The sequence below is a fragment of the Lutjanus erythropterus genome, chromosome 19, assembly GCF_056507025.1.
Source record: "Lutjanus erythropterus isolate fLutEry1 chromosome 19, fLutEry1.hap2, whole genome shotgun sequence".
Taxonomy (NCBI): domain Eukaryota; kingdom Metazoa; phylum Chordata; class Actinopteri; order Lutjaniformes; family Lutjanidae; genus Lutjanus; species Lutjanus erythropterus.
In genome coordinates this window covers 16567496-16593073 of record NC_139335.1, presented here as the reverse complement: position 1 = coordinate 16593073, position 25578 = coordinate 16567496, and the positions used below count along the sequence as shown (strand labels likewise).

The 25578-nt window shown below is 41.1% G+C and overlaps 1 protein-coding gene across 3 annotated transcripts in view; it reads right to left on the bottom strand.

Moving 5' to 3' along the window:
• Positions 1-25578, bottom strand: part of cep112 (centrosomal protein 112) — a 139817-nt gene that overhangs the window by 30020 nt on the left and 84219 nt on the right. For all 3 annotated transcript variants that reach the window (XM_084744375.1, XM_084744373.1, XM_084744374.1), the window contains 2 exons: positions 10146-10208; positions 3731-3880 (listed from right to left, as the gene is read on the bottom strand). In XM_084744375.1, the coding sequence (XP_084600501.1) occupies positions 3731-3880; positions 10146-10208 (213 nt within the window). The remainder of the gene's footprint in view (positions 1-3730; positions 3881-10145; positions 10209-25578) is intronic.

The window sequence follows — 25578 nt, the reverse complement described above, 5'->3', positions numbered from 1 at the left end:
CACTGTACTACCGTTGTTCTAAAAAAAGCGGTTTACGAGATACAAAGGTCTCTCCAGCTAACACCCACATTTAAGAAGTCACAAGTACAGTAGAGCCACAGAGGGAGCTAAATTCGGGCTAGAAACAGCAGAACGGGGCTGGCGAGAAGAAAAAAAAAAGGGGACATCTGATCCGGTGCAGCATGCATTCAGAACAACTGTTTTGGGATTATCCCGATTCAAATGCGCGGCTAACTTTGATGTTATTTTCTTCCCCTCCCATTGTCTGAAGCCCCTCGCTCTCTTCATAATCCGAGTCCTTTGAAGTGAGCAGCATGGAAACAATGTCAGCAGGCGACACACTCCCTCCGATGACCCACTGACAGCTCTCCGACGTTTCTTTTTCTTTTTTCCCTCACCCCCCCTTTCTTCCCTTGTCCTTCTGTTTGCTGTCTCAATCCTCACTTCCTCCATCCTTTTGTTGGTTCTCCCTCTCTTTCTTCCCCTTCATTGTTTACCATCTCACCCCTTTTCCTCTCCTGCTACTTTCAAGTTCACATCAACACTTCATTTTCTTCTGTATTTGCTGTTTGAATAATCTTACCTTCCTCTCCCTCATTGATTGTGTACTTTCCCTCACGTCTGGCCTTTAATAAGCAATTCAATCATTAATTGGAGTCTCATTAGCGGGTGGTTAATACAGGGGGGATCACAATAATGAGGACACAGATAATGGAAACAGAAAGCCTTGTCTGCTCCCAACACAGATGCCAAGACCTGTGCCTTGTAAGACAGCCTACAGCAGCGGAGACAGCATGTGTGTCGTGTCATGGTGCAGTTAGATTACAAGCAACAAAGGTACAATATCACCGAGAGTAGCCAGAGTCTGTGTCGCCCGGGCGTGTCAAGAATATAAATTCATATATAAACAAATATCTTGTACAAACATATTGAAAACTGTATGATATAAAGACGTGACATTGATCATTTTTTCTGATGATTTTTGTGACAGGCCTACATCACTTATTGACAAACATTTAATGGAAAATATAGTAAACAAGGGAGGAATTATTATGTATCTATTAGTAACTAAATCATAGAATAATGTGTCTGTAGTTTCTGTCTTCCATTTAGGCAGCAAACAAAGACTGTGAATAGGTAACTGCTTTATTCAGTGAAACAGGAATAAAAAATGTAATACACTTCTCATGACTGAATATCAGGTGACACTTCATTGTGTCACATAAGCATAAAAAAGTCAGCAGCTCATCTTCTACAGTGCTTTGTATGTGTGTAATCCCAGTGGGAATGATTTCAGGCATCCTTGTTGATCATCTGAACACAGTGAGTGTATTAGATTGTGAATGAGTAAGAGAGGGCTTCTGAACAGATCTGAAGTTCACTGTAAGCCCTGCCTGGGTCAGAAAAACAGTATGAATGATCTGGTCTATCAGGCTTTACTGTAAATCATGTATGGATGCCGTCAGAAAACTGGGCTGAGGCTGGGGCAAGCTATTTCAGAGCAAACTGGCCGCTTTGGGAGAAAACTCAGGTCTAAGTGAGCAGGGGGCCTGGGCTACCAGGGCCTGGAAGGAGAGGAGATCTAAAAGGAAGCTCACAGACCTGCCCTCTTACTATACGAGGCAGCTGCAACCACACACAGACAAGGTTGTGTTTGGAAACATGTCCTGATCCCAGACACAACAACTCTTTATTTAGTGAGCCACACCCAATCAACTGCCACTGTGTCCCTGTCTGGTTGCTAGGGCAAGAGGAAGAATAAAAGATTCTGTGGCTCCCAGAGAGAAAACTGCATGGAGGAGGATGAGTATCAGGGAAAACTGTGGACAAAAATGAACAAAATATTGTTTTATCTATAGATTTTTTTACTGCTTATCTCTAATCTCTAAATTTTGTCAACTACGACTAGGTTGTACCAAGAAAGAATAATTCAATCTAAGATTAGTTCTGATCAGAATTCAGCAAACCTAGGTTTAAAACAAGTAAATCCAGATTTAAAGTTAATTACAATCCAATCCCAGTTTAGTAAATCCAAGGTAAGTGATTTTAAGTGAAATAAAATAGAGTTGAATAAATATGGAGATGCTTGCTTATAATTAAAGTAAATCAATGAATTAAAAATACTTTTGAGCACTGTCGAGACAGGAAGTATAAAGGAGGAGGAGCGAAATTAAGTTTTGGCTGGTGTGTAAATGTTTGTTACACTGTTTGCTTTCTAGCTAAAAAGTTACCAAAAGTTATATTGTTTTCTTGTGAGCTAAAAAATAAAACAAAAAACAAAGGATTTATTACTTGATAGGTAACTAAAAGTGAACTATATGTTACATTGTTTCATAGTTAGCAAAGAAGTAAAAAAAAACAAAAACAACACGTATTGTTTGCTAGCTAGCTAAAAAGTTGACAAAGTGTTACATACAGGTTTTACTGAAATAAACAAAAATTTAATGCTAAAAAAAGCAGCCTGAGTGTAAAGTTTAACTGTAAAAGAGAATGACAGTAATGATATAGAGAAGCTCTGACATGAAGTGGGGTGCAGCAGACAGATTTATGAGCTTCAGCCAGACACAAGCCACTTAAAGACACTATGGAGTTTGCAAGTAGCCATAAAAATGACAGAGCACATGCATACAAACGGTGACCGTGCTTTAACAAAAGAAAAGAGACCCGTGTTTACTCTATAAAAGTCCAATCCAGACAAGGCTTTTTTTTGAGGATGTAGTTTACTCATGCGCCCGCCCCTCTCCAGTCTGCAAGTTTAAAGGTTTGTCTCTGCAGGTGAACACAACAGAGAGCACTGATATGGGACAGGAAGTGTAAAAGACTGCTGGGAGATTAAGAAGATAAAAGAAATAGATAAAATGTCAGACACGTTGAGACTGACCAGAGCTGGTGCAGATGCTGCCAGCAGTACATTTTTAATCCCATCCATTACAACAGATATGAATCGAAAGTACTCTGATTACAAACTTAGCTCACAAACAACTCATGTGAACTTCTTTTTGTCAGAGTTGGGATATTGCAAAACACTTCTCCAGCCTTTTACCTAGTTTTTGTTCACTCACCACACCTAATTGTAACTGACTGCATGCTTTTTTCCATCTTGCTATGAATTAGAAAAGTTATTTTTCCTTTTTCACAAAATTGTGACTTGCTGCTCTGAAATCAACATCTCACCTCACAATAAATTGAGTTACTAGATGATACTGTATAGGACCTTAGCTCATTTGCCCTCAGAATTAATGTTATATTTCCTAGAATGGTGGTCTTTATTTAAGGCGTAGTGCTTGATAAGTGGTATTATATGTTGCAGCAGACTCTGATAATGCAGTAATATTGCTTTGGAATCTAAATAAGTTTAGTTCAGCGTAGAATGTAAACATTAAAGGCATCGTTCTCGGCTGAGCTGTAACCTCTTGTTCATGAGTAGATGCACATTTGTGCAGTGATATAGTTGGCAGGTGTAGATTCACAGAAAGGAAATAGTTCCTACATGAAAGTGCCCACAACAAGATCTGTGGATTATTTTGATAAGCAGAGTGCCATCTACTTCCTTTATATACCAGAGATGGCAGACATCTGGATGGTCAACATCTCCAAAACGTGGCAACTCACGCCAAAACTGTCTAAATGGATAAACTGCACTACAGATAAGAGGAAACGTGCATTTTTGATTTCGAGTTGAACTGTCCCTTTAAGTGTGAGTGGTCTCACCCAAGTGTCCATCACTGACCTTGTTGGCCTGATCAGCGTGGTGAGTCAGTGTCCTCCTCTCCTCATCCCATCGAGCATTCGTCTCCTCCAACTGCTTCTCCATCGCCTGCTGCAGACGAACAGCCTCCTCCTTTGAATCACACACGGACGTCTGCAGCTCTGCAATCAACTGCAGGTGAGAAAAAAAAAAATGTTTGATTTCAATTATTGATTCTGACTGGTCTTTGTGTGTGTCCAAGATTGACAGAAAATCAGCACAAGTGGCAGAAGGACAACAGAAGAAAACAGTGTGTTATACCCACTGGTGAGTAAATAACTAGAATTACCGCGTCGTGGTTGTGTGCCTCCACCAACCTCTCAAGTTCCAGTTTACATCTGTGTCTGTATAATATATGTAGTGAAGACTTTGAAGGAAATTTAATAAAAGGTTTTAAGCGTATTTTTTATCACTATAATTACATATGTGAGCCCAGTGAATAATTTCCAGTGAGAAACATACTGTCTTCACTTAGAGACTATTTTTACAGAAGAGTCCTGAGGAGAGTTTTAAGTGTTTTAGAGAACATTATGATGTCACAGTGAAGTCGACCTTTGACCTTTTGGATATAAAATGCCATCATGTCATCATTTTATGCTATTAGACATTTTGTGAACTTTTGTCATAAGTTTTGAATTAATTCAAAAACATGTTTTTAAGTTCACAGTGACCTTTGACCCAAATCTAATCAGTTCATTCTGTCAAATCATTCAAGATATTGCTTTCACGAGAATTGGGTGTACGTATGGACAATCCCAAAAATTTTAGTTCTTGTATATCAGCTCTTGTATAGAAGTTAGATGTACTTTTTCTGTGCTAATGTTTGAAACAAGTGACGCAGTGAAACAATCAACCTGGTGCCAGATGCAAAATGCACAATGTGTTCTCTACGCAAAATGCTGATTTGCTTCATTTCATTGGTCTCACATAATGACTTGCATCAGATGGAAAGCGCCTTTCCCATTTGTCATGGGTTTGGACGGCAGCAACAATCACCTTGAAATGCTGCTTTTCCCAGAGTCTCATGTCTAGTGTCTTTTTTGAGACGAGACAGAAGAGAGAAAGAGAGGAGGGAGGCAAAAAAAAAAAAGTAGACAGGAAGGAAAAAACAACTTCCTTTTTGAAGAGCAGAGTGACTTTGTGTTGGTGAACTTGCGGTGCACACCAAGATGAAAAGGAACTGCCTCGGCTTTGAAATCCTCCAGTCAAAATTAACATTCTATTTAAGCCACTGTCAGGGAAAGGCAGAGGAAAGATGAGAGAGTGTAAAAGAGAGAGGGAAAGGAAGGGAGAGACGGGGAAAGAGAAAGAGACATAGGTGGGGGTGGGGGGGGTGGGGGGGGGGCAGTGCTGCTGCTAGCTTTGGGCTAGACAGATAATTGTTTACCGTGTTCAAACTCTGGAGGACTAGCCCCGCTGGAATCTGCACATTGTGTGGGAGTATGGGAGTTAGAGTGGTGCGGGTCGACCACAGATAGAGGCAGAGAGATGAGAAGGAGATTAGTCTTATTTTGTCAGCGGGAAAGCCACATGAAAGCAACAAATGGCACATTATTATGGGAACATCATTTCTGGGCGTAATAATTATTTTGCAATATGGATTCCCTGCATCTGCTGGTCTTCAGCCCCAGGCGGTGGTGACACTCTAAACTAGTGAACTCAGCTGTCTGTCTTGTTATTCCAGTATATGGTATCCACACCGCAATACCTTTTTTCTCAGTCTGATAGCCAGCCAGGCCTTTTTAAGTCTGTAATTGGTCTGGTGAGACTTGTGTATTTCCCCAGCCTGCAAGCATCTCTGTTTAGGGTTAAAGGCTGGCTTACCTCTCCATGAACCTGAGGCAAAATAGGAGCTGGTCTGGTGTTTATCCACCTGTTTATAAACAGAAAGGTGAATGACTTATAGCTATAAAACGATGACCACCAAAGAAAAAGGGATGTTTTGCAATGTTAATGAGTTCAAAAACTCATCGGCTGATACTGAAATAGTGACCAGTGAAATAGTCCCAGGCCTCTTGATTGCTGCACAAACCTCGGATTTGTATAGTGATGTCAAATGCTCACGGTCTTTACACATTAACAGATCATTTCTGCACTGGCATGCAAAAAAAAACTGCAGATGAAATGATAAATCAGTTTACAGTCAGAATATCAATCTGTAACATACATATACATAAAATACTTGTTCACTATTTTTTTTACATTTTCAACGTAACTGATTATTTAAGAAACTAATTTACAGATTAACTGCTAAAATAAACACACAATTAAATGGTGAGTGAGTGAAAACGTTTGTCTCCCCCTTCTGACAGTGAGGGTAATCACACACACATGCATACACACACACACACACACACACACACACACAGACACACACACACACAAATGTACACATGCAGGCCCGCACGCACGCACACACACACACACAGTGGGTGCATGCTTATGATATATGCCTACAGTTTTCCACCATAGCACCGCCATGCTGTAGCCTACTCCATTATGACTGGCAAACCAATACTTCCTGGGTAACATAAAATGCATCACAACCACTACACCATGTTGCCACAGATACTCTGGTGTACTGTGAAATACAGACAGATTTACCTGGAACTTGTTTGAAAAGGCCTTCGAGTGAACAAATGCTCATTTAACTGCATTACCTGATTATTCAGGCACTTTGGGGGCAGAGAACAAACAAGATTGATATAATATCACCCTCTAAAGTTCGAACAACATTAGAATTCATTTTAAGTTGCCTTTCTGATGAATGTAAGTTCAGTATTCACTTTTGTTTTTATCTCTGTTTTAGTCTCAGGTAGTGTACTGAGCTTCTTCCACTGAAAACAGTTGCCTACAATGTCTAGAAACATTACTGATGAGCGGTGAGAGTGGACCAAAACAGTAAAACTGTAAAAGTAAAAAGGACAGTAAAAACCAAAACAGGGTGCAGATAAAGAGTAACAGCTGTAGGGTAGTGATTTTTCCCCCCTTTTCACATTACACAAGGACATATAATCCATTGTTAATATAAAAGTATTGATTATATCAATTTAACAATAATCAGTTCACATAGTAACCAGACACATAAGCAGTCAACAATGGTACATCACTTTTTTCAAGTATTTCTTTCAACAGTGAGAATATCAAAAAGAATAAATACTGTAATAGATGCTATTAGGTTAACACATGCCTATGAGGTCACATGTGAACACTGTTTGTGGAACTGAACAACCAGTATTGTGCAGAAATAAATGAGGTGTATTTGCATATGGAGTGAACTTCAACCCCGTTCTTCCAGAACACGGTACTTCTCATGCACTGTGCCTCCCATGGCAAATTCCCTCTGCCTCCTACCTACCTACCTCCACAGTGGACGGTCAGGGATAAAGTAATGATCTCCCACCAGTGCCACAGCTACCACCCACCGCAGCCTGATCATTAAGTGGGGGAAGAGAGCACAGCCCTGTTCAGTTCATAGGTCACCCAGGAGGACCACTCACAGCCAGACGCTTAACACACAGGATTGGATTGGAGAGACACTAATTAGGAGAGTCTGTGTGTGTGAGAAAGGCCGAGAAGGAGAGACAAAAGCAAAGACGTGAAAGAGACAGAGGTGTGCGTGTGTGTGAGTGCGTGCACGTAAACATACACCCTTACGTGGTGCGTCTCCAGTCCCCTCAGGATAATGTATGGCGTGGTATGTTTTTAATTGGGCTATTAGCTATGCAGTTGAGCTCAAGAGCGATGCCCCCTGTCAGACACCGAGGGGTTAACAACTGGGGTTAGCCTTTGAGGTTCAAAGGCCTCTTGTTTACATTTGACTGAGTCGCCCCAAGGGGGAGTTCCACCTTTACCTTTTAAAACAAAGCCGTCCAAGCCCACGACAAATAGCCTGCATTAATCACGCATATTAATATGTTTGCACAAAACCCCGCACCTTCATCATAACCCTCTGTATAACAACACACTTCTACAAAGGTGCAGAATTCTGTGATACTTTTTTAATGTCAGAGAGAGTGTTGTTTGTTGAACCTGTGCCAGCTTTGTGTCCCCAAAACAGAGGATTAATCACTTGTTGCTTTGTCTGCGGGCAAACATGGCTGAACTTTCGCACAGCATCCGACTTCTTTTGAAGTCGAGCATTGTGTAACCTAATAAGCTACCGTTTTCTCACAACATCTGCTTGTCAACCCCGCTTTCAACTCTGTGCCTTTGCCAGCCAACCCAAAATGGGGGGATTTAAAGAGGAGAAGAAAGAAAGAAAAACAACAAACCCCCTCTTTGAATCTCCTCTTTGGGTAACGAGGTGCAATTACGGCCAAATGATTGTGATATTTTACCCTGCTACATAATCAAGAAGAAAACTCTTTTCTTTTGTAATGTAAACACTACTTAGGCTGTTTTGGATCTTTTAAACTGGTGAGGGAAAAGCTGTCTGAACTTTTGGAGAAGTTTTGCTGAATGACAGAGTTTGTCCTGGGAAGTTATATACCTGGTCGCGGAGGAGAATTACCTCAGTTTTAAACGGGCTCAGTTTGAGGAGATGAGCAGTAATGTTAAACACATGGCCCTTGATGAAGCCAAAATGGGAGGAAGAAAAACAGGTATGAAGATGAAATAAAGAGGCATTAGAGGTAAGCAAGGGCGAATAGAGAAGAGGAGAAAATGGACAGGGAGCAAACCTAACACTGTATGTGTGTGAAATACTATTAGGGTGTAAACTGTCGCTTCATATAGAGACCTAAGTTGCTTGTGTTTTCTCCTACAGCCTTTGTATCGAAAAAAGCTGGAACGCTGTGCAAAATGTAAATAAAAACAGATTGCAATGACTTGCAAATCCTTTCCCTTACCTTATCTAGTTGCAATTGAATATAGTACTAAGAAAAGATATCTAATATTCACACTAGTAAAGTTTATCTGTTTTTGTGAATATGCATTCATTCTGAAATTGATGCCTGCAACAAATTCCAAAAAAGTTGGGACAAGGGCATGTTTACCACTGTGTTACATCACCTTTTCTTTTAACAACACTCAGAAAGCGTTTGGGAACTGAGGACACTAATTGTTGAAGTTTTGAGAGTGAAATTATTTCTCACTCTTGCTTGATATATGACTTCAGTTGCTCAACACTCAGGGGTCTCTGTTGTCATTTTTTGTGCATCATAATGCACCACACATTTTCAATAGGAGACAGGTCTGGACTGCAGGCAGGCTGAACTCTGAGCTGAACTCTTTTTCTGCGAAGCCTCGCTGCTGTAACACATGCAGAATGTGTCTTGGCATTGTCTTGTTGAAATACGCAGGGATGCCTCTGAAAAAAATGTTGTCTGGTTGGCAGCATATGTTGCTCCATAACCTGTATGTACCTTTCAACATCAAGGTGAGGTGTTGTGGTGTAGTTCGTGTGTCAGTTGGCAGGGCTTATATAGTGTTAGGAGCCTATGGCTCTGAACACAGAAATCATGAAGAGTTTAATGGTTTAACTCCACAATTCAGCACTACTCAGTTCTCACTTTTTTTCACATTTCAGCAACCATTTCTAACATGTAGAATGCATTTAGAAGGAAAACCTCTACACAGACTTTAAATCTGCCTGTATCCCATTTAATATATAGCGGCCAACACAATGTGGATCAAGCAATGTGTGGATTTTTTATAGTAGCATTAATTGATTTTTGGCCAACTGGGGACAGCTGAACAAGCTGTAAACACAACATTGGTATATTAATGTATATAATAATTTATGTTAGAGAACAGTTGCCTGTTAACACATTCAGGAGACACGCAGCAACATTAGCATTTCTTTGCAGTTGTGTTTCTTGCCAGTGTGTACGATTTATTGGGACAAAATGGCAGAAATTGAATCCAATTTTCATAAGCATATTTTCATTAGTGTATTATCACCTGAAAATAAGAATTGTTGTGTTTTTGTTTCTGCAGAACTCAAGAATGGACAAACCGAACACTATCTCTAGATATAGCATTTCTCATTTCGCACGAGTTTTGCAGCCACTGTAGGGTCTCCAACAGAAATTTCTATTTGAGCTGCAAAGGATAGCTTTTCAAGAAGTCACCTCTAACACCTCAGGACACAATGATAAAAGGGGGAACAAAAAAATTCTGTGTTTTATGTGTTGATTTATTTGTCTGAGCTCTGCACAATCCTCTTGCCAGATATGGGATGTGTATGTGCACCTGTAGGTTTGCACATATGTTCTTAAGGGTAAAAGGGCAGGGGTGGCTTGCGAATGTGTGTGTGTGTGTGTTTGTGTTTTTATGTGTGCTTCCTTCACCTCTCCCATCAGTACATTTGTCCAATCTTTCAAGCAGTTCAGTGGAAAAAGAGGAATATAAAATGAAAGAGAGGGGAAAAAGGTTGGAAGAGAAAACTGATTACCTGGGCAGACTTGGCGAGCTTCTGACTGTACTCCTTCTCAATCTGCTTCAACCTGCTGTTGGTCTGCAACAAGAAGGGAGAGGGGAGTGTGAGAAAGAGATATGCAGACAGACGGATAGAGAGACACAAAGAGACAGAGTTGTGAAATTGAATCTTCTGTTAGGAAGTGCACACACTACCCTCCCAGCATACCCATGCTCTCTCTCTCTCACACACACACACACACACACACTCATGTTGACCTCTGCCTCTTGGCAGTGTGTCCCTGTGGTGCAGGCCTGTGGCCCCTTGGCACAGCGCCAGTCCCAACGTTCATGCGTGCCAGCAGGTAGTGACGGGCATGGTGCACAGTGGGCAGTGGGCACCACTCCCCCTTTGATCCCATGCCAACAATTCATCACTTAACAAGAAGGGGGGCAAGTGCGGGAGGGGGGATTAAAACATTGCTGCCAATTAGCTATAGGGAGGGAAAAAAAAAGGGAGATGATTGGGAGAAGCCGGGAGACTCAACATGGTGGAGACAGAATAGGAGTGAATGGAGATTGTTGTTAGGAGTTTATTGAGCGGCGCTCGTCTCTTTGTTTTCGGTTGTAGCTCTATGGGAAGCTAGCCAGCTGGAAGCAAAGACTGCGAGTGTCTAATACAAGATCTGTCTCCGTTCAGCTTGCTGCGTTGTGATGCCAGAGTTTCAATGCGAGGCTGAACAGCGGAGTGAGATAATGAGGTGTGAAGTGCTGTAATGCAGTGGGGATGTCAATGGCTGCCTGTAGACACAGTGACAAGGTCTAAAAGTTCTGTAGAAAGACTAAGACTCAAATTAATGGGGGATATGGGGCACTATTTGAAAGACAGGCTTGTACTTTTAAGTCGTAAACTCATGTCTGAAAGGATAAAGAACCATACATCAGTATATTTATATCATTCATAAGGTTTTATTTTGAAAACTCATAGCAGAAATCAACATTTAAAGAAGAAATCTAAAATATTAAATTGAGCAACATGTTAATGTACCCCAGTAAGTATCTCAAAATACCAATGATCTTACAAGCAACAAAGTATAACACGCCTATTCTTTTTGATTCATGAAAAAGTCCTGTTTCATGAATGTAGGAAACATAAAAATGCCTACAAAAACTCAAGTCATGCAGACACTTATTTAGAAAGGTTTTTAAAAATGCAGAAATCCTGACTTATACATAAACACACACACGTTTACTTAGGTCACTTTTGGGTATACTACATAGACTTGCATTCATTTTCAGCAGTCTTACCCTAATCCAGAAATCAGCCTTTTCCCAACAGGGGACATAGCTTTTGTCCCCAACTGCACAATCCATCCCCAATTAACTGGTCTTTAGTCTAAAATGTGTCCCTGAAGGAAGCCTAAGTCAGACTCATGAGACACACACACACACACACACACACACACACACACACACACACACACACACACACACACACACAGAGGATTGGCTCTCTTGTTCTGACAGCCACTGACAGACAGACAACTCACTAACAAACACTGTTTCATTGAACGCACCCCTCGCAGCCATCAACACCTGAGCTGCGTTTGGACTCTGCACCCCATCCAAACACTTCCTGACAAACACCGCCGTCCCGCTCTGAGCGGACACACCTGTCACCACGGAAACACAGAGCCATCACCAAGGATACTGGCCTGTCTTCCTGCGCCAGGACTCTTTTGAGTGGCAGCCCGCTCGTCCCTAGAGGCCCTACAGCAGCTGATGAGAGAGGGTTAGACAAAGAAGGATGTAGAAAAGGCGAGAGAGAAAGAACTGTGTGTGGGAGAGGGGCGCAAATGGAGTCTTTCAATGTTTTTCTTTACAGCTGACACATTTGTCGTCTCCCTTTATTGCTGCCAGAGTTCTCCATCCTGACTACAGCATGCTTGAAGTGACACTGGGGTAGTTAGATTTAGATTCTCTAAACAGATCCTTTGCAAATGGCTACATTTCTTACAGAAACATCATCACAAAGGCCAAAAATATGAACAGGGTTTCTGCAGGTTTCAACAAATTAAATTTAAGACTTTTTATGACCATTCTGACTGCAATCTCAGAACTACTTCATAACGGCCAAAAAGTATTAAGACCATAAAATAAAATCACGTTAAACCCCAGTGTAATGTAATAAAGTAACAGCTTTTAGTACAGTTTTTGTTTTTTCACCAAGCGCTGTGCTGTAGTGGCTCATTGTTTATGTTAAATCCAGAGACTGAATCTGACTGCATAATTGTACTCTGTATGACTGTATAAGTGACTTAAGCCTTTATAATTCATAACACGGCATTATGCTATATGAACTGACTAAGAATCTGATCCAAATTAGCATAAAGCACTGTTTTGATCATTTTAGGTATATTGAATTTAAGGGTGGATCCAAGCCTTTTGCAATATATTTTCTGATATAGGCCTGTGTGATCTGTGCTTTTATACAAGTCGGCCAGAATTTACAGATTTTTTTTAAAGCAGAGTTGGACATGATGCTCCTTCTTGCAAAGCTGAAGTTAGCTTGGGTTATTATGCTAACGCAAAAGGGACAGAAACAGAAATTTAGCTAAAAACAAAACAACACTAAACCAAAACATTTGAGCTTTTTGCAGGGACTGAGGGAAGATTTTTACATTAAGCGCTTAGTTTATTGTGTGGTGTGCTCCAGTAAGTTACTGGGTCCATACTGGTTTCCTTTTATAGTTGTTACAGTGTGATCAATACAAATTTTCCCAAAAAGACATTTAACAGCGAGACAAACATTAATGTAACTTTATAAAACTAAAGACTCTATAGTCCAACACATTTCCGGGACCTGTCAAAATTGTAATTACGATATTTTAAGACATTTTAAGGCTGAACCCAAGGCTGTGTGTTCAGCCCCCTCCTGTCCATACAGTACACCCATGACTGCAGCCCCCAATATCGAGAGAACTCTTATTGTGAAGTTTGCAGATGACACCACCATCATCAGCTGGATTTCAAACAACAATAAGACTTCATATCAAGAGGAAATCAACATCACAGACAACTTGCCATCACACATCTCCACCCTGGTAAAGAAGGCTCTGCTCCATGTTCTTGTTAACTTCTATGGAGGAGCAGCTGAAAGCATCCTGACTAGAAACATCACAAACTGGCATCATGGGATGTCCATGACCCAGTACAGGAAGACTCAACATTCGGGTGATTAAAAGCACCCAGAACATCAGTAGTACTGAGCATCAGTGATGCTGGGGATTAGAGGTACCTGTGCAGAGCCCAAAGCATCCTAAAAGACAACACCCAGCCCAGCCACAGCCTGTTCACCCTGCTGCCATTAGGCAGGAGAACCAGAAGGATCTGCTGCTGTACCTCCAGACTGAAGAGCAGCTTCTTCCCTCAGGCTGTGAGACTACTTAATTCATACTCAGCACTCCACCTGATATTGGTTTCCTCTGTATCTTTAATTCATTCAACCAACTCCAACCAATGAATCAATCAAAGAGGGGACTACAACATCATCTCTATTAATCTCTATGACTAATCTCTATTTACAACCCTGTAGTAATAATGAATAAAAATCATCTTGTATCTTTGTATGCTATCCTTGTATCTTAATCAAATCTGTCTTGATCAAAATTATCAGTACCACTTTTGCAACTGACTGTGAGGTAATGATGGCATGAATGTATATTGTACATTATGTATAATGGTAACTCTCTGTATTGTATACGACTGTGGGTTCACATGTAAGTGTATTCATGGAAAACATATGGCCATATCGACATGCAAACAGCCTCAGATGTTTCATAAAAACATAAAGAGCTTGCTACTAGCATATTCCTTTTACCTGCAGCCACTCAGGGGAATTTAGCAGGAAGCATTATACAACATCATACATTATACAGCTCAACAATCAAGACACACATTCAAAATGGCTGGAAATAGATGAAGATATGGATAGTACATGCAAGGAAAAATAGCCCAACAGTACTGTGACAAATACAAAGGGAAAATCAGAGCTAAATTAAAAGCCCAGCTATATATGTGTGTGTGTGTGTGTGTGTGTGTGTGTGTGTGTGTGTGTGTGTGTGTGTGTAGGCACTTTCAAAGAGACTACCTGTGCCCTGCCAAAGGCATTTTCGTGCTGAAGGCACTTTGAGGCTGTATCAGGCTCTTCAATCGCCTCTTAATCCTAGCTGTGTGGAGTGCGGCTGCTTTGAAGTGTGTGCGTGTTTGTGCGTGTGTTCGGCTACTTGTGTGTGTGCTGAAGAGAGTGGAAGTGGATCTGAAGGCAAGGCATGCACCGCTTACCAGAACTTAATTAATAATCTGCAGTGGGAACCAGGCCAAACACACACACACACACACATATAGACACATACACTAAAAAAAGGACTGACGGGAGTGGCAGAAAACAGGGTGACAACTTTCTCTCTCTCACACACACATATATGCGCACACATACACACTTAAACACACTTCAGCTATGCACACAAGTCACACTTATTCAAACACAGACAATGGACAAACAGGATGCATGAAGGCCAAACACACTTCTAGAGTTTGATCTATCGCTGCTTGGAAGTGAAATTTGCTCAAGGTGTGCAGTCCCATTGTACTGCTGCTAAAGGAGGAAGAAACCAAAGTAAACATTTCTCAATAGAGTAATCCTGCCAACACATGATAACTTCTGTGTGTGTGTGCTCAAGTCAAGTGTGTCTGTTTCCAGTATTTTCAGAATCTGCTCAGCGCAGTCTATAGTCCTGGACAGGATATTGCCTCCATATGGCATTTTTCTCCGATATGTTTCCAATCATCTCACATTGCTAAAGAGCAATTATGGTTTTCTGCATCGTCCTAAAGCTGAACTCTGACAGAAGACATAAAACTGCAGATGCAAGGATGATGTCACTCCACATCAGCAGAAAGAACACAACTTTGACAACCGATTGACAGGTGATTAGGTCAAGGGCATAAATAAAGGTGCTAAGTGGAACCTCTTCAAAAGGTTAAACTTAGAACCCTTTCAGATAGTTCTACCTAGAACCCAACATAAAAGGCTGTACCTAGAACTATCTGTTTCACCCAGAACCCCCTTCGCAAGGTCCTATAGAGACCCTTTCTATGGTGGAATGATTCCACCTAGAACCCTCCCTGGGCCCTTTTCCAACTGTGGTCCTTGAACCGGTTCTGATCACGGTCCTTGGAGCCAGCCTACATTTCTATCAGTTTTGAGCCAAACCATTGTAATCAAGGATGTCATCAACAGAGGGCGCTGTACAACAACCTGCAGAACACGCCCACTTTGGTTCCCAAGAAAAAAAAATCTATTTTCCGTCCAGTTGGGAACCAACTTTTCAGGTTCTGAACCTGTTTATTTTTGATGGAAATGCTCTGAACGGCTCAAAATTAGGTGCTTGAACCAGAATGGGGCTGATTCTATACTGGTGGAAAAGACCTATCAGAGGGTTCTATCAAGAACTTTTCCATATTCTCATGGTATTAACAAGAACCCACCCAGGGGGTTCTACAAAAGACTTCTTAAAAATATTAAACATTCCCTTTCAAAAAGGTTTCTTTGGACAAAAGAGATTCTTAATGGAATCCTTAGTCGTAGAACGACTACTGACTGAACCCTGTCTTCAACAAAAGCGAAGCAAAGAATTAAGGGTAGAACCTCAGCCCCCTCAAGAAGAACCCTTTTGGAACCCTTGTTTTTAAGAGTGTAGGAATGGCTCGTTCCATGTATTCCATGGGTTTTTACAAGCACACACTCAGGAGGTTCAACTGAGAATCTTTTTACTTAGAACCAGTGCAGGGTGTTGTACCAAGAACCCTTTCTTTATTTCAAGGGTGTCATCTACAACACACTCATCCTTCAGGAGCTCAATCAAAAAGTGGTTCTTTGGATGAAAGGGGTTCTTAGTGGAACCCTCAGTTTTTCAAAAAAATGTTTCTTCAAAATCAAAGGTGCTGGTCAGAACCTCAGCTTTTCAAAAAGAAACCTTTTGGAACCCTTGTTTCTAAGAGTGCAGGGAGGTCTTTAAGGTGACAATGAGTCACCAAAACATGCTCATGACTGTTTGTGATTATACCCTGCACACAACGTGCCGTATATTGCACGCTAGGGAGCTGATTTGTGAGGTTCATTTCTCGAAAAACGAAAAAAAAAAAAAAAAGATGATTTCAAAGAGAAGATTTTCCCCCATTGCTCCATGAAGCCTTCAGTTTTAGTGGCAGCAGTATTTGTAAGCATTCAAAACAATCCTCTGTTCACTACGCATGTCTCTCGTAACAATTTGAGTTCAATCTGCCAGCGAGGGAGAGCTGGGAGATGTTATTTGCTCGTTTGTCTGTAATCATTGCTGTCTTGCTGTGCTTGCCTGTGTATCTGCGTGTGCGAGAGACAGAGTTGGTGCTGTAATGACAAGAGGCTTTATTTCCATTTCACAGTTTGCCATCACTGCCTGTCAGTAGTGATTCTCTTAATCCCTGCTGTTCACTGTCACTGCTGCATCACACAGACAGTACAGAAATAATGCATCATGGACACACACAGGCAGGCATATGCAGATAAACATACATCAAAACACACATCAAAACACAGACATACCTAACATACCAAATGCTGAGTGATTACACACTCATAAAGCCAGTTCTTAGTATCAGAAAACCAATTACATCCATTACCATCAGTGTGAGTGGGCTTAGCATCTAACCCACATCATAAGGTCACGAAAAAAAAAAAGTTGGTTTGAGGCTGTGAATGTGTAATGGAAGGAGTCGCTAGTAGAATTACAGATTACTTCACCAAGAGCAGGTGGACAGACTTTAAAAATACAGGAAAAAATGTCTCATTCATGCACTCTTAGAAATAAGGGTTCCAAAAAGGTTCTTCCTGAGGGGCTGATGTTCTACACAGAACCACTGGCTTCTGAAGAACACCTTTTGGCAGTGGTTCTTTGTAAGACCACAGGTTCCACGAAGAAGCCCTTTCATTCAAAGAACCTTTTCTGAAAGAACAAACCTCGAAGAACTCTTTTGCCAAGGGTTCTTTGCACCGTAATATAAAAGGGTTCTTTGTAGAACACCCCTGGTGAATCCTAGATAAAACCTTTGGAATATAAAAACACTCTCAGGAGATCCCCATAAAAGTGTTCTAGATGAATGCTTAGAATATAAAAAGGTTGTCAGTAGAACCCACTGGATGGGGTCTTGTTGGCATCCTTAGGAGATCCTGGGTGGAACTATTAGATCATAGGTTGTAGGTTCTCTGTAGAACTTCTCATAGTGGGTTCTGTGTGAAACAGATGATATAATGATTTATGTAGTATAGCCTTTATAAAAGGTTCTAACAGGAACCAAAAAGAGTTCTCTTATGGAGACAAGCTGAAGAACGCTTTATGATTATAGTAACCATCTTTATTTCTCAGAGTGTGTTTTACGTGTACAGATTTGTGCGAACTGTTACATAAGCAAAGGTCTGAACTTGAGATGACTGCTACGCTGGGACAGCAACGATTTTGCTAACGGACACGTAAAGTTTGTCCACTTGGTCATTGAACTTTGATGGAACTCTGATGTCTGTCTAGTTCTCTGCCTAGGTAGACCTCACTTCCACTCTATTTATGCCTCCATCCGTACTTTGATCAATAAGTCTGCCTGATGTTCAGATGTAGGATGATTCCGAGTTGAATTAGAAACTTAACCCAAAAAACAGAGCCCAATACCATGGTGTCCCACTTAAAACTCCACTTCAAACCAAAGTGTAATCTATAGCGTGCAACAAGATGGGAGCTGCCTGACGCCATGTTTTAATGCGATTGAGAAAGTGTGTCGCTTCCCTCCCTCCTCTTGGATGACTTCAAAAAGTGAGCAAGGGAGCCGTGTGATGTTTTTTTGGGACGGCAGAGCCTTTACTTTGACTCTTTCATCTGCTGGGTGACTCACTCACTCACTCTCTCTCCGCCGCCGGGCCCGATGGTGCACTGAGGAAACAAGGAGCTCAGATAGGTCTGGGCATGCGTACACGCACACAAACACGTAACATATGTTCATACACAAACACAGGAACACAATCTCTAGCACTTTAATGTGTGTTTGTGCAGCAGCTATGATGTAAACATATACCAACAGCAGACAAATACTAATCAGACAGACGGCTTGAATAGATCTGAATGCCCAACACCAAACACCCTAAACTTTACCACTTTCTCCTCTAAAATCAGATCCTTCGCTCTGCCTCCCCCATCTCTTTGTCTGCCAGTTAGCCTGTTAGTGTGAGGTGAATGTGGGCTCTCTTTGATCATCCCTCAGCCTGTGTTTCTCTCCTCCTCATCTAATCCATGACCGACTGAATAATGTGATTTGGTGTATCTCCAAATGGCAGAGGACCAACTTAATAAGTCAGCGGTGACAGGGGGCAAAAGAGAAGAACAAGATGTGGCTATGGCAACAACAATGACAACAACCTCGTACCACCATCTTCTGGCTGAGAGGGAGAACGGTACACTCACTGAAAGTACGCAGGGTCACGATCACAGCGAGTGTGTATGGACTGAAAAAAGGTTAACGGATGTACTACTGTATTAACTGCCAGATCTCCCTGGTGCACTCTTTAAAATAAGGGTTCCAAAAGGGTTCTTCCTGAAGGGCTGAGGTTCTACCCAGAACTACTTACTTCTGGGGAACTTTTTTTTGATGAAAGGTTTTGCTAAGTGTTCATTCTAAGATTAATGGTTACATTAAAACACAAGGGTTCAAAAAAGTGTTTTTGTACTATAAAAGGTTCTTGGTAGAACCACCTGAGTGTGCTCCAGATAAAAACCTTGGCATATAAAAAGGTCACTGGTATAGTCCCTTTGGTGGGCTCTGGATAAAACCCTTGTAATATAAAAAGGCTCTTGGGAGAACCTCCAGAATGTGTTCTAGATAAAACCTTTGAAATATGAAACGATTTCTGGTAAAACCCCCTTGTTGGGTTCTTAGTAAAATCTTGGAATATAAAAAGGTTGTTGGTAGAACCTCCTAGGTGGGTTCTAGATAAAACCCTTGTAATACAATTGGTTCTTTGTAGAACCCCTGTGTGAGTTCTTGGGAAAACCTTTGGAATACAACTGGTTATCAGTAGAACCCCCTGGATTGTTCTTGTTGGAACACTTGGAAAGGTTTAAAGGATCTGGACAGAATCCCCAGAGAGGGTTCTAGGTGGAAGTATAACACCTAAGAAGGGTTCTCTGTAGAACCTCTCATAGGGGATTCTAAGTGAAACCTTTCACAGAGGGTTTTAAGTAACCCTTTATGTTGAGTTCTTGACAGAACTCTCTAAAAAGGTTCCGAAGGGAACTTATAAAAAAGTTCTATCATGAATGAAAAAGGGTTCTCCTATGGACAGGATGAAGAACCCTTTATGGTTCTAGTTAGCATCTTAATTTCTGAGAGTGTATGACTTGCTGCAGTCTGAGTTGAATGATTAAATTTCTCTGTAGTTTTTGGAGGACAATCAGGTTCAAAATCTAATTTGTTCACAATTTAACAGCTTTATTGATTTTGTCACTGCTTGAGGACTTTTTGTGTCAATGAAAAAAGAAACAGAGCATGAGAGCTGGCATCGTGCTTTAACTGTAACTTCAGAGAGAATATTTGGAAAATCAACTGTGTGCATGTTTTGCTCTAAAAACGTCTTGGGTGGTCTGTTCACAAGTGCACAGCTCTAAATATGGATGTGAATGCACAACAAGAACACACTGAAGATGCATTGAGATCCAATCAGCCGAACCACATATGAGGATGGTCAGGGTGGCATGTGTCCACACATGGAAAATAGTGTGAAAGCAGATGCATCTCTGGCCACATAAAAAGATCGCCTAGTCAGCTTTGTTGCAAAGCACAACAAACAAAAGTTATATACAGACGATTTTCTTTTGCCAAACAACTTAAATGAGGGTTTGAAGTCTGTGCTCGAGCTGAGGTACCAAACTACTCTACTCCAGCTGTATTGCTCATCACAAACAAGTTTTTTTTTTCTCTTTTTAAGCAGCAGTTTCTCACAGATGGAATCAAGTATGAGTGGAGAGTCCAAATCTGCTCACAAAAGATACCTTAAGATATATTATGACACCAGGAAAGACCCAATCAAGATGCAAAGAGAATATGGAAACAATAAATCAATACAAGGCCAGCAAATACAAAATAATAGCCATCAAGCCCATTTCACCAAACACCTTGTAGACTAGGGCTGTCATGATATCAGATTTCCACTACACAGCTACGGTGGCCAAAATAATTCTTGAGATATCTATAAAGGAATGTGAAAAATCAGTAAATGATTAAGTTCAGCTTTAATTTTTGCTTATTGTTCATTTCGTCTCGTTTTTTTGTCCAAAATTCACACTAAAAATTCGGGTGTAGGGAGGAGAGAGTCTGTAATCATAACTGTGCAAAAGCAGACAAAAGGTGCAATTACACTTAATGGACAGCGAAAAGGTGTGTGTTGGAGGAGGAAGAGAAAGTGAGGACAGAATGAAACAGAAATGATTTAGGTGCATAAAGTATGTATCCCAGCATCAGAAGTGGGCAGCCACTTTGTAGTGTGCCTGGGGACCAACTCCAGATCTAAGCCAGCACCTTGGTCAGGAGTACTGACTGGAGAATTGACCTGGTGGAGATGTTCTTGATGGGGAGGGGAGACCGGAGCACCCAGTGGAAACCCACACATGCATGAAGAGTACATGCCAACTCCACACAGTGTCTGAACCCACAAACCTTCTTGCTGTGAGGCAAAAGTGCTAACCACTGCACCATCGTGCTGCCCTATAATCATATTATCAACATACGGTGACCAGGCGTCCTAAAAAAAATTCAGGACAGTCCAGAATAACCAGCTGTTATCCCGAATCCTGTCCTGTTTGTCCAGACGTTTAACCACAAGAAATAGATAATATAAACAACAGATGAATCTGTAAAAATATCCTGATCAAATCACTTATGTTGGCTCTAAATTCTGCTGTTAGATATTAAAAATGTCTTGCTAGTTTTTGAAAAATATGTATGTATTGCGCTGATTAGGCTATCATAAATAACGAATTATTGATGCCATTTGACCTGTTTTAAACCAGATGAGAGACGGTGCACTGTAGGAGGAATTTGCAATAACATATATCTCAATATATCTCTACAACTTAATGACAATCTTACCAGCTGAAAAGACTTTAAAAGACTGTAACATACGTGTCACCTGTGCATAATGGCTGCAGCGCCTACATCCCTAGATCAGGCCTAACTGGGCAAGTCCCAAAAATACAATAACCAAGTCCATTACAGTTTGTAGATTATTTCTTTGTTTAGAAGAAACTGTTTGTGATGATACTGAAGAACATCAGTACCTACAGTATCACTGGCTGTCAAACTGTTCTCTCATCTGAAAGCCCTGTACAGCTGCAGTGTCATGTCATAAAGAGTGAAGATATACACAGGCTTTCTGACTTGAACTAACTTTTAAAGGAAGAACCTCTCCAGTTTCTGGAGTCGCAGAGACTTCACCTGCTTGAAGACAACAGAAAAATTACCTGCAGGGGAAAAACAGACTAATTGCAAGACAGAGGCCTTCATTCCTCAGCCGTGTGTGTGTGTGTGTGTGTCTGTGTGTGCGCACGTCATAGAAAGACTGAGTAATGTCGTGCCTTTCATGTCAAGCAAGTCACGTGGGGCATGGCCAGAGGGACACTGGTGCTGTGACACGGGGAGCAGGGATTGGCTACTGCATGCCAAAAAGCTTCTTTCTCATTGGCTGATGTTTGCCTCCAGGTGGTTTTGTCACACTTGGTTAGTCTGTGATGAAATGCCCCGTCCCTTTGATCTAAAGCGAAAGTAGGCATGTATGTGCACACAAGCGCACGCACACACACACACACACACACACACACACACACACACACACACACACACACACACACACACACATGCACGCACACACACGCATGCACACACAGACACCCAGATGTACTACAAATACACACATACTTTCCTTTTTCCACTACTTGCTCGAGGAATCATCAGAAAGTGTGGGTTTCACCCACATCCTCTGTCACTGTGTGTATTTTGTAAAAACACACATGAATGGTGACAATTAGAATTCATGACAATGAGGTCACTAGTGGGTCACACTTTATTTTACAGTAAATTAATAAGACATAACAAGCTGTACTTTGTATCAAATTAGACAAAACTACAAGTAATATGTTCTTCATAAGATAGTATTAGACTCTTTATTAGACTCTTGTTAGACTTTATTAGATGGTTATTAGGGACACATTACAACAGAACTGTACTGCAAGCTAAAGTGTATTAATTCCCACAGTTAAACCCTTAAAAGACTTTATTAGTGGTTAATTAGGGACACATTACAATGGAACTGTACCGTAAACTAAAGTGGACCCTTATTAGACTTTATTTGAGTGTAATTTGGGACACATTACAACATTAAACAGTAAACTTAGGTGAAATCTCCTCACTATTTTGAATAGATATATATGTGATTTCACTTTAGTTGACGATAGTTTTGTTGTAATGTGTGCCTAATTACCTTATAAGAAAGTCTTATAAGGGTGTAATAAAGGGTGAACTGCTGTCTAATAAAGAACACATTTCTAGTTTTTGTCTAAGTTGATACAGAGTACGGCTTGTTACGTATTCTTGGTGTACTGTAAAATAAAGTGCGACCCACTTGTGTATGCAGCACTTAGGCAAATTGCAAACATATCAAGCACATTTAAGTGTGCACTGTCACTCTTGCACTCACTCACAAACACACGGGTTCACACAAACATATCAGACAAAATGTGCACATCTAATCTCATCTTGCAGTTCAAAGAGCCACGTTCTCCAGACGAAGAGAAAATATGAATTCAAGGTTCCTGACGTTCTTCACGTCTGATCTTTTGTCTCATAGTATCTCAGATCTTTAGTATTGACAAGCAGGGAGTGAGCAGGACACAGGTGTTTGAGGTGAAGAGGTCAGACACAAAGACCTTTTCTCCACTAACTAAACTTTAAGCTTATATAAACACTGACTATTAAGCACTAATTGCATATATGACGTGTGTTTTATAAGCTAGCGAGGAGTGTGTGTGCATGTGGTAAGAAACTGTGTTCCCACACTTCCTCAAAGCCCAACCCTGATTTCTAGTAAGGCCAACTCTTTATAGAAAGCCCTAATGTTCTGGGTTTTGCCAAAACTTGAAGGTAGGGTGGGGTGGGGGGGAGTGGAGGGGCGTGGGGAAAGACAGAGAGAAATTGACGGCGGAGGTGTGGATGAGAATAAGAAAGTTAGATAAGGAAGTGGTGGTGTGGCTGAGAGGCAGGATTCGTGCTCAGTGTAGCCCAGAGATGAGGCGTCTTTATCTGGCACAGAGACAGCTTCACAAGCCCCTCAGTGGAGGATGGAGATTGGGAGGTCTGGAGGTTGTGTGCGTTCAGTCTCACCCATGAACACACACAGCCACACACACACACTTACAAAGATAAACTTCAATAGCAACCAGACTAAAACGCCCCACCACCACCACACCTTCTACTCAGCTTACCTCCATCACTTTTCCCTCTCTCCTCCTTTCTTTTTGATGCAGCTCAAATGTATAGAACTATCTTAACGTCTGATCTTATCTCCTCTGATATTCTGTTTCTCATTATTTCATTCCAACAGCTCCGACTGTCTACTCCCAAAACATCACCCCCCACCCCCCTGTATCCCTCTCTGTCTCTCCCTTAAACGCATGCGTCTTTGATGGGAATCCATTCATGGATTTAATGGATTTCTCTGGCCTTTTTTCCAGGATCTGGGAGATGTGTTCAAAAAAAAAAAAAAAGAAAAAAAAAAAAAAAGGAAAAGCTGGCCTGCCCAGGCTCTGCTTCCAAGAGCGTGGTGGACTGCAGAGGACAGCATTTCTGTCTGCATCAAAAGAATGAGAAATTTTCAGCTTACAAAACAGGGCGAACGAGTCAATATGGATCTGAGAGTTGGCTGACTTCAATCCCATGTGAAAAAAACGGGGCACAACGGAGTAGTGAAACTTCTCCCTGCCCACTCCGAAGTCAAACTTGGAGACGGATTAGAAAGTAGAAAAAAGGGGAAAAAGTAAGACGCTCAACCTTTGGTGAGTTTTTTTTTTTTTTTTTTTAGAAGCATGTACTTTCAGCTGACAAAAAAGGACGGAGAAATCATTAATCTCTCTCATAAAAAGTGAAACTTGCACATTGCTTATAGTGTTATCAGTTTAAGTTCAACATTCAGCCTCACAGCTTTGAATCCACTCCAGATTCCCCGAAAAACTGTGGGTCATTTTTTCCTTGTGTATACAAAGAAGAGCAAAGAGAGAGAGGAATTAAAGTTTGCCAAAAAGATAAAATAAGTTTTCGCTGCAAAAAGCTTTCACATATCCAAAAAGTAAATAAATGGACTGATAAGAAATGGCATGATTTCTTCAAATAAAGATTACCTTGTAATAAGCAAAATCTTTTCATTGGATATCTTTCCCTTCAGTACCTCTGGTTCTGTGCACCATATGGAGCCAAAATGGCCGTTTGGGTGCTTTGGAGGTCCCTGCATTCCGGGGCTAATGCTGCGCAGCTGGCGTGGGATGGTGTCTAATGAAAAATGCTCTCTTTGATGGACCCTGCCGAGGGATTAGGTTCTGATCAACACCACCTTAGGTCAGCTTCCTGCTAGACCAGCACAAGATTATGAGCGATTTCCCAGCCATGGGTCCAGTTTCTGCAGTGGCGAGGGGAGCGAATATGAGACAGAAAGAGGAAAAGAAAGAGAGGGAACCTCAGAAGTTCTAATTGAAGTACTTCCTGGTTCACTAAGATAGCAAAAAGCAGAGCTGGATAATGACTCTAATTTAATGCTGTGGTTTCCTCTTTATGATGGACTCGTACATCCAATGCCTTAACTAGTGTGTACAATTCAAAACAGTACTTCCCATGGTGGTAAAAAATTAACAACCTGTGAGTACATGTAGTATAGATGCTGACAGCACCATTATTATGGCTATCTCAGAATAAGGATTTTTACTTGAATCAGATTTGGCCATACAATACAAAGTTCAGTGCACCACACTAAACTCCTATATCAGCATACGTTATTATGTTTTTTCATTATCATGTCAGTCAAACACGTTTTATCACTTTTCTATATCATCTATAATGTGAAAACATCTGATTTCCACACAGTCAGGCAAAGCTAAAATGTTCGTTCTGCTATAGTTCAGTTATAAAATCAGCACACTGTCTGGAGCATCTCTCACCAGGTTGCTCTGTGCTTCTTTGTGCCATGAATTAAGGATTTATTTTTGACCAAACCAAAGTTGGCGATTGTTAAAACGGTGGAAAGATGAACCAAGATGATTTCGATGAGTTTTATTTAGTTTCTGTTGAGT